The following is a 17,498-nucleotide window of genomic DNA, read 5'->3' as shown; positions in this document are numbered from 1 at the left end:
CCACAAACATACAAGAAAAACATATAGGGAATTTCTACTTCTTATAATAGTAACTTAAGTAATTCAATTGACAATCCTGGCTGCGACAACAAGGTAAAATATTTTAAACGCACTCATGCCACTGGACCCAACTATCCCATGCCTAGATATTTGTCTGAGAGAATTAAAAGTATATGTCCACACAAAAGACTTTTAGGTAAATGTTTGTAGCAGTTTTATTTGTAAGAGCCCCAAACTGGAAACAATCCTCCAATGCCTATCAACAGATGAATGTATAAACAAATTGTGGTTACATATACATACCCAGTCTTAAGAAGGAATGAACGATTAGTATATGCAACAACACAGACAAATCTTAATTATGCTGAGTGAAAGAATCCAGACCAAAAGAAAGTTCTAGAAAATGCAAACTAGTTTACCATGACAGAAGGTAGATCAGATCAGTGGTTGCCTGAAGAGGGGGAGTTGGGATGGGCAGAGGGTAGGGAAGGAAGGATTACCAAGGAACACAAGGAAACTTTTGGGAGGGATAAATATGTTCATTATTTTTATTATGGTAATGGTTTCATGGTTATATACATATACCAAAACTCACCAGGGGTGGCTGGGTGGCTCAGTCAGCTAAGCATCTGACTTCAGCTCATGTCACAGTTCGTGGGTTCCAGGCCCGCATTGGGCTCTGTGCTGACAGCTGGGAGCCTTGGAGCTTGTTTCAGATTCTGTATCTCCTACTCTCTCTGTCCCTCCCCCTCTTGCATTCTCTCTCTCTCTTTCTCAAATAAATGAGTAAATATTTAAAAATTACCAAATTGTACATTTTACATATAGACAGTTTACTGTATATAGATTATACCTCAATAATTATCTTAGCGATATTTACAACAATGACTTCAACAATATACCTCAACAAAGTAAGTCTACTTGAACGTGTTGGGATCTTAAAGAGGCCGTGAAGAACGACACAGCCAAGATTCAGGAGAAGGAACTCCAGAAGGTAAGCCTGGTATTTGGGGTCATTTCTTCCTTTGGGAAGCACGATAAATGTTTGCCTTAAAAAGAAGAAATAGTGAAAATGAATGGACAAAATATTCAACTTAAAAGATTAGAAAAAGAACAGCAGAGCAAGTCCAAAGAAACATAAAGAATAAAAAGTAAAATAAGAAGAGAAATTAATGAATCAGAAAACAAGAAGTTAATAGCATAACCAACAAAACCAAATGTTGGGTTTTTTAAAGACTAATAAAATAGACTGTGGCAAGATTTATTAGGATAAAAGAAAAAAGCAAACATACTAGGAATGAAAAAGGGAGCACAACTACAGAGAAAGTAGATGTTAAAAGCATAAGAAATATTCGACTTTATGCCAATATACTTGAAAATGATTTGTCGAAGAATATTACTTATCAAAACTGACTTAAGGACAAAATTTTTAAACCTAAATAAACCAATAACCATTAAAGAAAATGTTTCAACATTTTAAAAATCTACCCCTCTCCAGGCACCTGAGTGGCTCAGTCACTTAAGTGTCTGACTCTTGATCTCAGCTCAGGTCATGACCTCTCAGTTTGTGAGATCAAGTCCTGCACTGACAGTGCGGAGGCTGCTTGGGATTCTCTCTCTTTTTTTCTCTCTCTCTCTGTTTCTCTGCTCCTCCCCTGCTTGTGCTTTCTCTCTCTCTCTCAAAAAAAAAAATCTACCCCTCTTGAATACGTGTATACACACACACACACGTGTGCCATATACATGAAACCTAAAGAGTTTCACAGTTCTAGCAAAAACTCAAAGAATAGGCAATCTCAATCTTATGTTCCAGAGCATAGAAAACTAAGACAAATTCTACAGTTCATTTAATTAAGCTAATGTAACCATTATGCCAAAACCAACAGAGATTATGACAGAGGAAAACTATAGGCTAATCTCATTTACGAATATAAATGCAAAAGTATTAAAAAATTTTTCTTAAAATGTGAATACATAAAAAATTTCCTCTAAACTGTGTTTATTCTAGGGATACAACCATGGTATAATATTAGAAAATTTATTAATGTAATTTACCTCATTAACAAAGCAAAGAAAGTTATGTAATTCTTTTAATACTTGCAGAAAATGCATTTGCTATAAATGAAAACACATTCATAGTTTTTTTAAATCATCTTAATAAGTATATAAAAGAATACCCTTAACCTGAGGGTGGGAATCAACCAAATACCTACAGCAAGTATCTTATTCAATGGTAACTGTTAAAGTAGAAGAAGTGGGAATGCAAACTGGTACAGCCACTCTGGAAAACAGTATGGAGGTTCCTCAAAAACTAAAAATAGAACTACCTCACAACCCAGCCATTGCACTACTAGGCATTTATCCATGGGATACAGGTGTGTGTATACACACACACACACACACACACACACACACACACACACACAATGGAGTATTACTCGGCAATCAAAAAGAATGAAATCTTGCCATTTGCAACTATATGGATGGAACTAGAGGGTATTATGCTAAATGAAATTAGTCAGAGAAAAACAAATATCATATGACTTCACTCATATGAGGACTTTAAGATACAAAACAGATGAACATAAGGGAAGGGAAGCAAAAATAATATAAAAAGCAGGGAGAGGGACAAAACATAAGAGATTCTTTTTTTTTTTTTTTTTTTTTTTAACGTTTATTTATTTTTGAGACAGAGAGAGACAGAGCATGAACGGGGGAGGGTCAGAGAGAGAGGGAGACACAGAATCTGAAACAGGCTCCAGGCTCTGAGCAGTCAGCACAGAGCCCGACGCAGGGCTCAAACTCACGGACAGTGAGATCATGACCTGAGCCGAAGTCGGACGCCCAACCGACTGAGCCACTCAGGCGCCCCGAAGAGATTCTTAAATATGGAGAACAAGCAGGGGGTTGCTAGAAGGATTGTGGGAGGGGGGATGGGCTAAATGGGTAAGGGGCATTAAGGAATCCACTCCTGAAATCATTGTTGCACTATATGCTAACTAACTTGGATGTTAATTAAATTGTTTAAATAAAATTAAAAAATAAAGAAAGAAAGAAAAATAAATAAAATAAATAAATAAATAACGTAGAAAAAGTAGGGGCACCTGGGTGGCTCAGTCCATTAAGCATCTGACGTTGGCTCAGGTCACAATCTCAGTCAGGGTTAGTGAGTTTGAGCCCCACGTCGGGCTCTGCACTGACAGTGTGGATGGAGTCTGCTTGGGATTATCTCCCTCCTTCTCTCTCTCTGCCCCTCCCCTGTTAATGCTTTCTCTCTCAAAAATAAATAAACAGTTTAAAAAAATAATAATTAGCTAAGCAAAAAGAGTAAATGATGCCCGCTATCATTGATTCTATCCAACACTGTACTGGAGGACCTTGCTAACATGGTAAAACAAGAAAAAAGTGATATAAGAGTTACAAATGAGGGGTGCCTGGGTGACTCAGTCAGTTAGCATCCAACTTTCGCTCAGGTCATGATCTCACGGTTTGAGGGTTCAAGTCCCACACTGGGCTCTGTGCTGACAGCTCAGATTCTGTGTCTCCCTCTCTCTCTGCCTCTCTCTCTCTCTCTCTCTCTCTCTCTCTCTCTCTCAAAAATAAACATTAAAAAAGAAAAGAGTTAGAAATGAGTAACAAGACTGTCATTTCTCATGGATGTTATGTCAACATAGACAATCCCAGAGAATTATAAACTATTAGAATTCAACAAGTTGGGGCGCCTGGATGACTCAGTTGGTTGGGCGTCTGACTTCAGCTCAGGTCATGATCTCACAATCCGTGAGTTTGAGCCCCGCATCAGGCTCTGTGCTGACAGCTCAGAGCCTGGAGCCTGCTTTGAATTCTGTGTCTCCATCTGTCTCTGCCCCTCCCCTGCTCATGCTCTGTCTCTCTCTGTCTCAAAAATAAATAAAAACATTAAAAAAAAAAAAAAGAATTCAACAAGTTATTGGACTACAAGAGCAATAGGCACAAACCAATTACTTTTCTGTGCACCAGCATACCACCTGGAACTGAGGACTAAATCTACAATTTAAGTGCAACATTTTCGTGGATTAAAAGTCACAAAACATTATTGAAGGAGTAAATAAATGAAGAAGGAGGTGATGTTCACAGATGGGAAGTCCCAGTATTACCAAGACAGCAAGTCTCCCAAAATGAATCCAGAAAAGTCAGAGAAACGGTAAAATACCAGGAATGTTCTTTGTGCAACTTGACAAGCTAATTCTCAAATTTATATATAAAGGCAAAAAGCCAAGAATAGCCAATACATTTTGAAGAAGAACACATTTGGCTATTAAGCTATAGCCTATTAAACAGCATATATATGAAATGATTAAATACTTAAATGAAAAAATACTTAAATGAAAAAGGTAGATTAAATACTTAAATGAAAAAGGAAAACATTAAAGCTTTTAAACTAAAATATAGATAAATGTATTTATGACTTTAGGGTAGGAAAGGACTTTATTTTTTTAACCAAAATACAAGAAGTAAAACCATAGGGAAAGTTTAAATTTAAAAACCCCTGTACACCAAAAGATACTAATAACAAAGTGAAAATACAAGTCACTTGAAAGAAGATACTTGCCATGACAAAAGATTAGTATCCAGAATACACAAAGAATTCAGACCAAAACAAGTTTTAAAAGAAGAAACTTCAATTTAAAGTTTAAGGTTTAAGTGGATTTAAAGTTTAAAGTGAATAATTCTCAGAGGAAGAAGTTCAAATAGTCAATTAAAAAATGATAATATACTCAGTTCCACTTGTAGTTAAGGGAATGCAAAATTAAATAACAATAAGAACAATTTCACTCCCATCTAAGTTGACAAAAACCACTTTGGAGAGTAATTTTCCCATAAGGATGGACATATCTTATGGCTGAGCAATTCCATTAAAAAATTTTTTTTAATGCTTACACCTGTCAGAATGGCTAACGTTAACAACTCAGGCAGCAACAGATGTTGGCAAGGATGTGCAGAAAGAGGATCTCTTTTGTGCTGCTGGTGGGAATACAAACTGGTGCAGCCACTCTAGAAAACAGTATGGAAGTTCCTTGAAAAACTAAAAATAGAACTACCCTAGGATCCAGAAATTGCACTACTAGGCATTTATCCATGGGATACAGGTGTGCTGTTTTGAAGGGACACATGCACCCCCATGTTTATAGCAGCACTATCAACAATAGCCAAAGTATGGAAAGAGCCCAAATGTCCATCGATGGATGAATGGATAAAGAAGATATAGTATATATATACAATGGAGTATTACTTGGCAATCAAAAAGAATGAAATCTTGCCATTTGCAATTACATGGATGGAACTGGAGGGTATTATGCTAAGTGAAATTAGTCAGAGAAAGACAAAAATCATATGACTTCACTCATATGAGGACTTTAAGAGACAAAACAGATGAACATAAGGGAAGGGATTAACAAAAATAATATAAAACAGGGAGGGGGACAAAACAGAAGAGACTCATAAATATGGAGAACAAACTGAGGGTTACTGGAGAGGTTGTGGGGGGGGATGGGCTAAATGGGTAAGGGGAATTAAGGAATCTACTCCTGAAATCATTGTTTCACTATATGCTAACTAATTTGTATGTAAATTTTAAAAAATAAAAATTAAATTAAATTAAAAAAAATTTTTAATGTTTATTTTTGAGAGAGAGAGAGCACGAGCCCATGTGCACAAGTGGGGGAGGGGCAGGGAGAGAGGGAGACAGAATCTGAAGCAGGCTCCAAGCTCTGAGCTGTCAGGAAAGAGCTCCATGCCAGGCTCAAACTCATGAACCGCAAGATCATGACCTGAGCCCAAGTCGGAGGCTTAACCGACTGAGCCACCCAGGTGCCCCAGAATGATTCCATTTTGAAAGACAGTCTTGTTAATGAGTCAAAGAGACATCTACAAAAATAAATCTGGGAGCATTGTTTATGACGGCAAATATATATATATATATATATATATATATATATATATATATATACACACACACATATATATGGATACAAATACATACATACATATATATATATATAATATATATATATATACATTATATATATATATATATATATATATATATATATATATATATACATATACACACATATATATATGGATACAACCTGAATGTTCACCAATAGGAGAAATAATGAATTGTGGTATATTCACATAATTGAATACTAGTCAGCAATTAAAATGAAAAACTAATGCTATTTGTGTCCCCATGGATAATTTTTTTATATGTAGAGCATACAGATTAGGTTGACATAAAGTTATACAAAGTTTTCAGCCTGGAAAACAACACTATAAAAACTTTATGAACAAATATATGTATAATCAAAGTATAAAAATATATATGGGAATGGTAAGTACCAAATTCAGGATATTAATTTTTCTGGGGAGAGGAATGAGGTCAAAATATGGTTTACCACATTTGTTGGGTTTTATTTCTTTTTTAAAAAAATATTTATTTATTTATTTATTTATTTATTTATTTATTTATTTATTTTTGAGACAGAGTGAGCATGAGTGGGGGAGGTACAGAGAGAGACAGAGACAGAGAATCCCAAGCAGGCTCCATGCTGTCAGCACAAAGCCCGATGTGGGGCTCGAACTCACAAACCGTGAGATTATGACCTCAGTAGAAGTCAGATGTTTAACAAATGAACACTCAGGCACCCCTACGTTTTATTTCTTAATGAAAAAAGATGTAAGCAAACACAGCAAGATGTTATGACTGTGTAAAGTTGTATGAGATGTACAGAGGTAGCTATTACAAGGTTGTGCTATATACTTTTTGTATGTTTAAAGTATTTCACAATTTTAAAAAGAAATAGTTGTATACACAGATGCTGAATATTAGTCTCGTGACAGAAACAGTGTTACATTTAAATCCCATTCTTTTGGGGTGTCTGTGTGGCTCAGTCAGTTAAGCATCTGACTTTGGCTGATCATGATCTTATGGTTCGTGAGTTCAAGCCCCGTGTGGGGTTCTGAGCTGACAGCTAAGAGCCTGGAGCCTGCTTCCAATTCTGTGTCTCCCTCTCTCTCTGCCCCTTCCCCACTCACACTCTGTCTCTTTCTCTCTCTCAAAAATAAATAAATGTTAAAAAATTTTTTTTTAATAAAAAATCAATTCCATTCTTTTTATTCATAGGAGAGGTCTCTCCAGTCCTGGAACCATCAAAGGTCTTTACACAGGTATAGTTCATCAGCTTTGCTAGCTTGGAACCCAGATAAAAAGTCTCTGTTGACCGAGATTTTTGCTCACAGCCATGGGGCATGGCGGGGCTTCTCACAATGGGTTTGATAGCACAGAACTCTGAAATTTCCGACCTGAGTCAGTGGTGAAGAAACACAATGTGGCAATGCCAGGAGAAGAAGAAAACTGGATTCTGTTCTGGAAACGAAGGAATTTATTCCAAGGGAGTCACTGAAATCCTCTCTGCGAGGGAATGAAACTTAGCCAATCTGATGATCAGAGCACTGAGAGTTCTCAGAGGAGACAAGTGAAGCTGAGTCCCAGCAGAGCACCATCACCCCCCAAATTTGAATTTGGTATTTGTCTAGAAACATCTAGCCACTACTTGTTTATGTGTCCAGATTTCCATGGATTTTATCAACATTATAAAGTATACTCCAAACATCAGTTAAAATTGCATTTTGTATTTACTGGAGAAAAAATACTAACACTGACCTGGACAGAAACTCCTGGAACACAAAATGACCCCATCAGCACTTAAAGCAAAGTAGAAGTTTTAAGCTTTTCGGCATTTTATGGGTGTGTCCAGTTAGCAGGCTTACTAACAGCCAGAGACAATAGAATTATAGCATCTTAGAGTATGGAGAAACTCACCTTACCTTCCAGAGAAAACAAATGAACATTCATCCTAAATGTTAGGTTTGTCAGAACCACAAACACTGTTTTACTCAAGATTAAAAAAAAAAAAAAAATTAACGTTTATTCATTTTTTGAGAGACCGAGAGAGACAAAGCATGAGTGGGGAAGGGGCAGAGAGAGAGGGAGACACAGAATCTGGAACGGGCTCCAGGCTCTGAGCTGTCAGCACAGAGCTTGACGCAGGGCTTGAACTCATGAACCGTGAGATCATGACCTGAGCCGAAGTCGGACACTCAACCTACTGAGCCACCCAGGAGCCCATTTTACTCAAGATTTAAAAAAGACTTAGGCTAGACAACAACTAGGTGGAAAGATTATGTCATATGTCAGCTCACAGGAATAAAACATCACAACATGATTTCAACTACTAAGATTTGGGGATGAAGATCACTGTGGGCTATTTTGAGAAAATCTGCATTTAAATAGCTCTACACTGGGATTATAATTTATAACTTGTAGTGGGGCTGAGTTGTTAGAAGATGTTCAAAGACTGACTGAAGCAGAAAGAAGAAAAGAAATAGGGTCATGGATGAAAGTGGAGGAAGGGGAGCAGGGAGAAGAGATTGTCCCAGCCAAGAACAGATGACCAGGCTTATCATTAGGGTAAGCATACAAAATAGAATCCAAGAAAATATACAACTGTATAGTGGTTTTCTGGGGTGATAAGATATTCTTTTCAAATTTTTCTTAATACATTTGTATTACTAGTAAAATGGACTAAATAGAGAATGAGTAACCAAAGAAAAATGTCAGTACCTCTGTATAGCTTTATAAGCTGAAACAAATTTATGGAAAAGAGCAAAATGTGAAGGACAAGTTAGTACAGATTTTCAGCCTAATAGGTGAGGCTTTCATTTCATATGTCAAGACTTATTACAAACTTATGTTAAGAGAATGGGGTATTTCATCAGGGTTAGGCTAACAAACCAATCTAAAAGAATACAAAATGCAGGGGCGCCTGGGTGGCTCAGTCAGTTCAGCGTCTGACTTTGGCTCAGTCCATGATCTCACAGTTCGTGGGTTCAAGCCCCACATCGGGCTCTGTGCTGCCAGCTTGGAGCCTGGAGCCTGCTTCAGATTCTGTGTCTCCCTCTCTTTCTCTGCCCCTTCCCCACTCATGCTCTGTCTCTGTCTCTGTCTCTGTCTCTCAAGAATGAATGTTAAAAAAAATTTTTTTTAATAAAAAAAATAAATAAAACGTAATGCTGACTGAAAAAAAGACAATTAATAAACATATATATGCGTACATACTCACACATATATACATTTGCTTACATACACATTTTCCATGAAATGAAAAACTAAGAGCAAACACACCTGAAACCAATGTAACATTGTTTCAACTATACGTCAATAAAAAACAATAAAAATAAAAGCAAAGAGTTGTATATAGTGTTTATATTATGTAAATTTGAAGCAAAAGCACATGAACATTTATTTTAAAAAACTAAATTGTGACTCAAAGAGAGAAGAGGAAGAATAGGATTGGAGATAAATACAAAGCAGCCTTCAACTAGCCTTTTATTTTTTCAAAAACGAATCTGTAACAAATATGGCAAAATGCTAAGATTTGAAAAGAATGGGTGGTAAGTACAATTTAGCCAACAAATATTCACAGTAGAATGTGTCAGTCACTTTTGGGAGCTGAAGACACAGCAGTGAGTAGGACATCCAATCTCCTCCCACACAAAGCTTACAACCTACCAGGGGAGAAAGACCATATACGACGTAAAACAAATATTTATGTCAGCTAGAAAGTGCTATAAATAGGGGCGCCTGGGTGGCTCAGTCGGTTGAGCGTCCGACTTCAGCTTGGGTCATGATCTCACAGTCTGTGAGTTCGAGCCCCGTGTCGGGCTCTGTACTGACAGCTCAGAGCCTGGGGCCTGTTTCAGATTCTGTGTTTCCCTCTCTCTCTAACCCTCCCCCATTCATGCTCTGTCTCTCTCTGTCTCAAAAATAAATAAACGTTAAAAAAAAAAATTAAAAAAAAAAAAAAGAAAGTGCTATAAATAAAAATAAAGCAAAATAAAAAGTTATGGGGGTGGGGGCAATGCTACTTAATGGCAAGGTTAGGAAGGCCTAAGGGGGTGAAGACTGAGCAGAGATATGAACTGCTAAGGGAGCCAACAATGTTTTGTGTTTTCTTCCACATAATGAAAACAACACAACATTTCCTAGGAATATAAAAGAAGACACAAATATCTAGAGAGACCTCTTACATTCCCAAATGAATACCGTAAACATATCATCTTCCCCCCAAAATCAATTGACAAAATAATTTTAGCCTATCCAGAAAAATAATTGGCATAGAGCAACCAATGAAGTATTGAAAAAGAAGAATACTAGGGGCACTTGGATGGCTCAGTCAGTTCAGCATCTGGCTTTGGCTCAGGTCATGATCTTACAGTTTGTGAGTTCAAGCCCTGCGTGAGGCTCTGTGCCGACAGCTCAGAGCCTGCAGCCTGTTTTGGATTCTGTGTCTCCCTCTCTCTCTGCTCCTCCCCTGCTTGTACTCTGTCTCTGTCTCTCTCTCTCTCAAAAATAAATAAAACATTTTTAAAAATTACAAAAAAAGAATACTAAAGATAAATTTGGTCTATGAAATACTAATAAATTTTGTAAACACATGTTAATTTAAAAGACATCATAAAAGTCCAGAAATAAACCTATAGGATATGCGTGACATATCATATCAATGGAGAAAGAACGGATTATTTAAGTGTTGTCATTACAACTGGCCAACTATTTCCTAAAACTTAGATCCCAGACTCATTCCTCACACCAAAATGACATATGATAAAACCTGCAGAAATGAAAATAAGCATCCCTGAATCTAAGTGTTTAACAAAAAACCTAGACTATCCCAAGTTTTCAAACAATGTATGGCACATGAATGAATAAGTGAATGATACATAGAGCACCTTACTGAAGAAATGGAAAAAGTTCTCTTGCATTATATTATTTGCCTTATTCATTCACTTCTTCATTTCATTCACATGCATTGAGCACCTGCCTGGTGCCATCAACATCTCAGGGTGTAGGAATGATTGAAGGCTCTACTCGTCCTTCCAGGTCGAGTTCCTTCCAGGAACATTTTTCCTGTCAGATGGCTCCATCCAGATCCAATTCATGCAGATCCCTTTCACCTACAAGGCACACACATCTCTAAGCCTCAGTGTGTTTGTTCCTTCCACTAGAGGGGCCTAGATGAGATCTGCTGCCTCAGAAAAGGTGGCCCTTCCATGTCTTCTTCCTCGGCAGCACTGTAGAATCAGAAACCAGGCTCAGAGGTGGGGAAGCCTCCGGGCCTAAGTCACACAGAGACCAAGTAAAGCCCGGGTCAAAGCATCACTTTCTGACCATGAGAACCTTCCACAATTGGGTGTCTGAGGACACCGAAGAGAGACGGCTCCTGCTGCTGACCTGAGGCTGGCCTTCATCAAAGCTCAGAAGCTGCAAAATTTTCAGTTTCTCTTTAGGAGCCCTTCCTCAGGCATAAATAGAAAAACCAAAACATTCATTTATCATCTAGTACTTATGGAATAAACATTAATGTTTCCATGTTTTCAAAGCCATCTGAAAGTCAAAGAATTCCTTAATGATGTTTACGGAAGAAAACTGAAAAACCATTATTGGAGATCTCTCAAAACATTCTCAATAAAACAGCAAATCTTTCATCCTGTGCAAAAGTCAGTTTATGAAACCCATCTTCACCTTACAACAAAATCAGAAGTTAAACTAAGGTGGTGTTACCGATTTCAATGGTCTATTCCATCAGTTTTTTAAAGGCTTCCTCACTTCTCCTTTAATTAATCATTTAATACCCACCCTTTTCGACCCCTTCTATCCACCCCCTTCTAACAACCCATGGGGGGGAAACATGAATCTAAAACTCTGGTAATATAAAATGTTCTGGAAAATAATCCTGTCAGTCATATGGATAGCTAGAATGATTTGCCAATTTTTATAGCTATCATAACAGCAGCCTGTGATTTGAAATCTTATAAAAACAGGAAGCTCTGTGCTTTACGACGTGCCTGTAATTCCATAATGCAATGAGGGACAAGTGCTGTGAACTGTTGCTGCCACCAGCAGGACATGCTCACAGAATGACATTTTTTCCTTTGTTTTGTTTTCTTTCCAACTCATCTATAGGTATTCCTTGACCACCAAATGCTTTAATAAGGACAAATAATTAGGTAAAATAACAAATCTCTTCATGGATATCCTCAGTAATAATTACTTTTCAAAAATCTATGATACACCTTTCTTTTTTTTCTTTTAGAAATAAGCTTGATCTTTTCCCTTGTCTCCAATTCCTACTTGCATTTTTCTTCATGAACTCCCAAATTCTTGCTTTTTTGAGATCATTTTTCTGGCCAATGTATCTTAATCTGAGAATAAGTAATCGTGGTATGAAAGGCAGAGGCCCACAGTCCATCACATTTGATGACTACTACAAGATAGTCCTTAAATTTCCATTTAGTTTGCAAGTTTAAGGCTGGTGCATACAAGTGAGTTCTAAAGCCACATGGACCTGGGATTAGATCCAGCTTCTACCACTAACCAGCATTTGCTCTTGGAAAGTATTTAAGTTTTCTAGGCCTATGTCTCTCCCCTCTTGCCATAAAATGGGGATTATATATTCATTTTAGGATTGTCAAGGGGAACAAATGAAGGGGAAATGCATACGAAGCATTTAGTAAAATGTCTGGCACATAGTAAGCAATTAATAAATGATTCATTATTATTATTACCAGAAAGTGCAAAAATTAAGTGACTTCCATACAATTGGAAGCCAAATCGATGGGACCATCTGACTAGAATCTCCAGACTGCTGATTCCCACACCAGAGCTCTGACAGTCACACTGCAATGATGCTGACCTTATATTTGTCCAGTTAATATTCAGACTCTGGTTCCCTTGAGATAGGCACAAACATACTGCAAGAATCATTTTTAAAAAGTGAAATCCTTCATAAGCCCAGAATTATACCAGCCATTAGGCCCACTGGACGTCCCTCTAACACCCAACAACAGCTTCCCGATGGATGACAGAAGTGATGTTTCCATGGTGATAGTTCTCATAAGAAGCAACTACATGTGATTTCTCTCTAAGCCTGGAAATTTCCTTCCTTTGTGGAACTTCAGAAAAATAAAACAGCTGTCCACTATTTGTTTCCTTCAGATGACACTATTAAATACATCCTTCATGGAGCGTAACCACGAGGGTTGTTCCCCAGTACAATTAGTGGAAATGGTCTCTAATCTAAGCTAAGGCAATAACCAAAAAAGCCATAGTCTCCCTGCTTCCCACTGACTGGGACTGCCTCCTCGGATGGCTCACTGAGGAGCTTCCATGCAGCACAAGACAGGACAATATGAATTCGCATCTAGACTTGCTGCTAAAGATTGGTGGCTTCAGGAGCCAGAGGAAGACCAGAAATGCAAAAGGTTTACTTGGCTACACAGAGAACAAATGGAGGGTTTTTGTCTCAATAATAGTAAGTCTCATGTAGGTATCTTTAAAACGTTCTCCTATAATCAGATTTCCATCTTTCCCTTTCTATCTGAATGGTAATCATTCTGGATTCGCCGTGTCATCAAATGTTAAATTATTCCTAGGTGCCTGGAATTCCTGGCTCAGTCAGTTAAGCGTCCAACTCTGGCTCAGGTCATGATCTCACGGTTCATGAGTTCAAGCCCTGCATTCGGCTCTGTGCTGACAGCTCAGAGCCTGGAGCTTGCTTCAGATTCTGTGTCTCCCTCTTTCTCTGCCCTTCCCTGGCTCGTGCTCACTCACTCTCTCTCTGCCAAAATAAATAAACATTAAAAAAAATTTTTTTTAATGTTAAATTATTCCTATATCTGCAGGTACATTCTAACCAAGGATCTCCAAAGGCTTTTCCACACTTTGGAGATTAACTTACTTCATGGAAACTAAATACTGGAGTTGAGTGAGTTCTAGAACTAGGGAGGGAATTTACAAGGTTTGCTTCTCAAACTAACTTCATTAGTTATATATGTTACATATATAAAACTAGAGAGTTTTATAAAGCATCATGCATCCTTAGCAAGTGGTAGAAAACTCTGGCTATTGATCAATCCCATCTCAGCATACAGGCAACAGGGACTTCTTGATTATTCAGTATTTTTTTAAGGCTCTATAGTTAATAGTGGGTCCTAGTGTATGGGGGGGAAATGGGCATCAATGCTCTTTGGCATCTAGTCAACGCTCTGAGTCATATAGTTCTTTCTTAATTGCCTTTTAAGAGTACAACCAGGGGCGCCTGGGTGGCTCAGTCGGTTAAGCGTCCGACTTCGGCTCAGGTCATGATCTCATAGTCTGTGAGTTCGAGCCCCACGTCAGGCTCTGTGCTGACAGCCCAGAGCCTGGAGCCTGCTTCAGATTCTGTGTCTCCCTCTCTCTCTGACCCTCCCCCATTCATGCTCTGTCTCTCTCTGTCTCAAAAATAAACATTAAAAAAAAATTTTTTAAAAAAGAGTACAACCATACTTGTGAATTTTGTCTCCAGTGACAATATGACAATCTGTGTAACTGAACACAAAAGCCATTTTCCAGTGCCATAAGTACAAAGTAAGTCTTAGAACTCATCAAATGGCTTTTTCCTGTCTCACATTTCCCCTTATTTCCATAGAAAATGTTAGGCACCTTTGACCACTCCTTCCTTCAATTCAATTTCCCAACTAGTTGCTGAGGATCTATAGGCCAGGTCCCAGGACACCAGGACAGAAGCGTGCCTAGTATTCAAATAACAAGAGGGACAGTGGGAATGAAGTACAGTTGGTGAGGGGGAGATGAGGTCATAAAGATAATGGGGCCAGAGTATGTCAGACTATAGGCCATTGTCAGGACTTTGACTTCTATTCTGAGAAGAATGAGGTTTTGAGGGAAAAGGTAGTAATTGTTTTTCCCTTGGTGATAAGAGCTAAATTACCAAATGACTAAAAATGGATGCCCCAGGGCACCTGGGTGGCTCAGTTGAGCTTCCAACTGTTGATTTTGGCTCAGGTCAGGATCTCATGGGTTCACGGGTTGGCTGACAGAGCAGAGCCTGCTTGAGATTCTCTCTCTCTTTCTCTCTCTCTGCCCCTTCCCCACTCATGCATGCTGGCCACACAGTCTCTCTCATTCTTGCTCTCTCTAAATAAATAAACTTACAATTTTTTTTTCTAAAAAAAAAAAAAAAAAGGATGCCCCAGTATTAACTACCATGTCTCCATCACCTTGGGCATTGCCACAGGGCATTGCACAGATACCCTCTAGCACCACAGATTGAGTCAGAGGTTCAGAGGGGCCCATAGCTTATTCTTATAAATTAGCCCCTAGACTGGAATCTGAACAGGAGCTTTGGCATACCAATCACCTCCTTCTCACTTTCTTACACTTGCTTAACTCTTCCCTCTTTCCCTAATCTCATCTCCATGAGCTTCTCATAGACTATGAGAGTGAGCACAATGGGGGCTGCTCTGTGGGATGAGCAAAGTCCTTTAGTCCAGTTGGAATGCCAGAGGCATGGGCCCTTCCTCACAGACTATGGATCCTGGTATCCCTGTGAGCTGTCTTAGCTTTGCCTCTAAGTAGAAGGGAGCATAAATGTCAGGAAGAAGAAAAACATGGTACCCACAGCAACCTCAGTGCTACCTTTTGTTGCTGGCCCATGAATTAGAGAATGATTTCCAAAGCTAATCCTGGGGGGAAACATAGCTACCTCTCCCTCCTGACCATGTTCAATGGGGCCTTACCAAGAAAGCACAAAGCTTCTCCTTAATGGTTTCCTCCCATGGTAGAGGATCTGAAAGAATAAAGGGAGAAAGATGAGAGCAACTGGTTTTGTATAATAAAGCTGGCATTGTCTGCTCTGCCAGTGATTGAATTTTAAAATATGAAGAGGATTCAGAAGATAAAGGTTAATGTGACACCCTATTGTGATGGTTATTGCTAACAGTAGAAAATAGTCATTACTGTGTTAACATTTCCAAGTGCTGACATAAGCCACAGGCTATTAGTATTACTGCTGCACTCATTAGGGCAGATTAAATAGCAATCTTATAAATAATCACACTCTCTCCAAAACTTGAAAATTAATTCAACAATGACTAAAAAAAAATCTTAGCCTATACGCATATCAGCCCAAAGTCCTTATATAAGTTACTTTTTCACAGTTTTTTAGATACCACATTTCCCACTCTTCTCAGTTATTTAGAGAATATCTACTTCTGTTGATGTTCATTAAGATTGTGCAAACTGCCCATGATTAGGGGGCTGTGCTTCTTCCCAATCACTCCAGTGAATTAATGTAACCTTTGGCCTTCCTTTGAACCTTCAGTCACCAGAGTCATTGGGAGAAGTGACTTATTTGATTGGTACATTTGTCAGGAATAGCTCCACTTTGGCATGTGACTACTTCCAGCCAATTGGATGGAAGTGAGAGTAGGCATGTAATTTCAAGGGCCGGTCCTTAAAGAAAGGCCTGCCCATCTCCTTCCTGTCTGCTAAAATGCAGAGAGGATTGCTAGAGCAAGTCTGGACTAGAAGGTGGAAGCTGCATAGTAAGAACAGAGAAGCAGCAGAGAAGTTGAAAGCCTGGGTCCCTGATGACTATTATCACACTAGCCTGAACTGCCAACCCAGACTTATACTTAAGAAATAAAGCTATGCCTCATTTTAGCCCCTGTTATTTTGTATTCTCTGACAATCACAGCCACAGAATGGCAACGGAGAGTCTAGGAATGCAGGGGCACGGGGAGGCACAGCCCAGGAAAAGAACACTCTGGACATTTAGGTCCAAATGAAAGAGTAAAGTAATTGAGGGTGAACAGAAAGTAGATAAATAGGAGAGAAACAACCTTACAAGTCATGAACTAATAGTCATACGCTAAGATTTGTATTCAGGTACCCATATAATGGATCCTCATTAGTAAGCATAAGCACATTGAGTTAATGTTTATGAAGCACTTAGAAAAGTCCCTGGCACACAGTAAATACTACACAGGTGCTATTAACTAAAAATAAATAAATAAGAATGAATAGTGCGGGGGCGCCTGGGTGGCTCGGTTGGGCGGCCGACTTCGGCTCAGGTCATGATCTCGCCGTCCGTGAGCTCGAGCCCTCCGTCGGGCTCTGTGCTGACAGCTCGGAGCCTGGAGCCTGTTTCGGATTCTGTGTCTCCCTCTCTCTGACCCTCCCCTGTTCATACTCTGTCTCTTCCTGTCTCAAAAATAAATAGGGGCGCCTGGGTGGCGCAGTCGGTTAAGCGTCCGACTTCAGCCAGGTCACGATCTCGCGGTGCGTGAGTTCGAGCCCCGCATCGGGCTCTGGGCTGATGGCTCAGAGCCTGGAGCCTGTTTCCGATTCTGTGTCTCCCTCTCTCTCTGCCCCTCCCCCGTTCATGCTCTGTCTCTCTCTGTCCCAAATATAAATAAAAACGTTGAAAAAAAAATTAAAAATAAATAAATAAATAAATAAATAAATAAATAAATAAATAAATAAATAAAACGTTAAAAAAAATTAAAAAAAAAAAGAATGAATAGTGCGATGGTTAATTTTGTGTCAACTGGCTAGG

At 38.7% G+C, this 17,498-nt stretch overlaps 1 protein-coding gene across 2 annotated transcripts in view; it reads right to left on the bottom strand.

Annotated features, from left to right (window-relative positions):
* Nucleotides 1–530: 530 nt before the first annotated feature.
* Nucleotides 531–17,498, bottom strand: part of RAD54B (RAD54 homolog B) — a 119,701-nt gene continuing 102,733 nt past the window's right edge. The window contains exon 14 of one of the 2 annotated variants that reach the window (XM_086695457.1): nucleotides 531–769. In XM_086695457.1, coding sequence (XP_086551583.1) covers nucleotides 729–769 — 41 coding nt within the window. In that variant the 3' untranslated portion in view covers nucleotides 531–728. Of the gene's footprint in view, nucleotides 770–9,904; nucleotides 15,729–17,498 lie in introns of those variants that run through there. The other variant, XM_086695456.1, reaches the window with a different exon arrangement.

This window comes from Puma concolor, chromosome F2 (genome assembly GCF_028749965.1).
Source record: "Puma concolor isolate L17-30 chromosome F2, mPumCon1.1.hap2, whole genome shotgun sequence".
NCBI lineage: Eukaryota > Metazoa > Chordata > Mammalia > Carnivora > Felidae > Puma > Puma concolor.
Note: the sequence above shows the minus strand (reverse complement) of the source record. Positions and strands in the feature narration are given on the sequence as shown.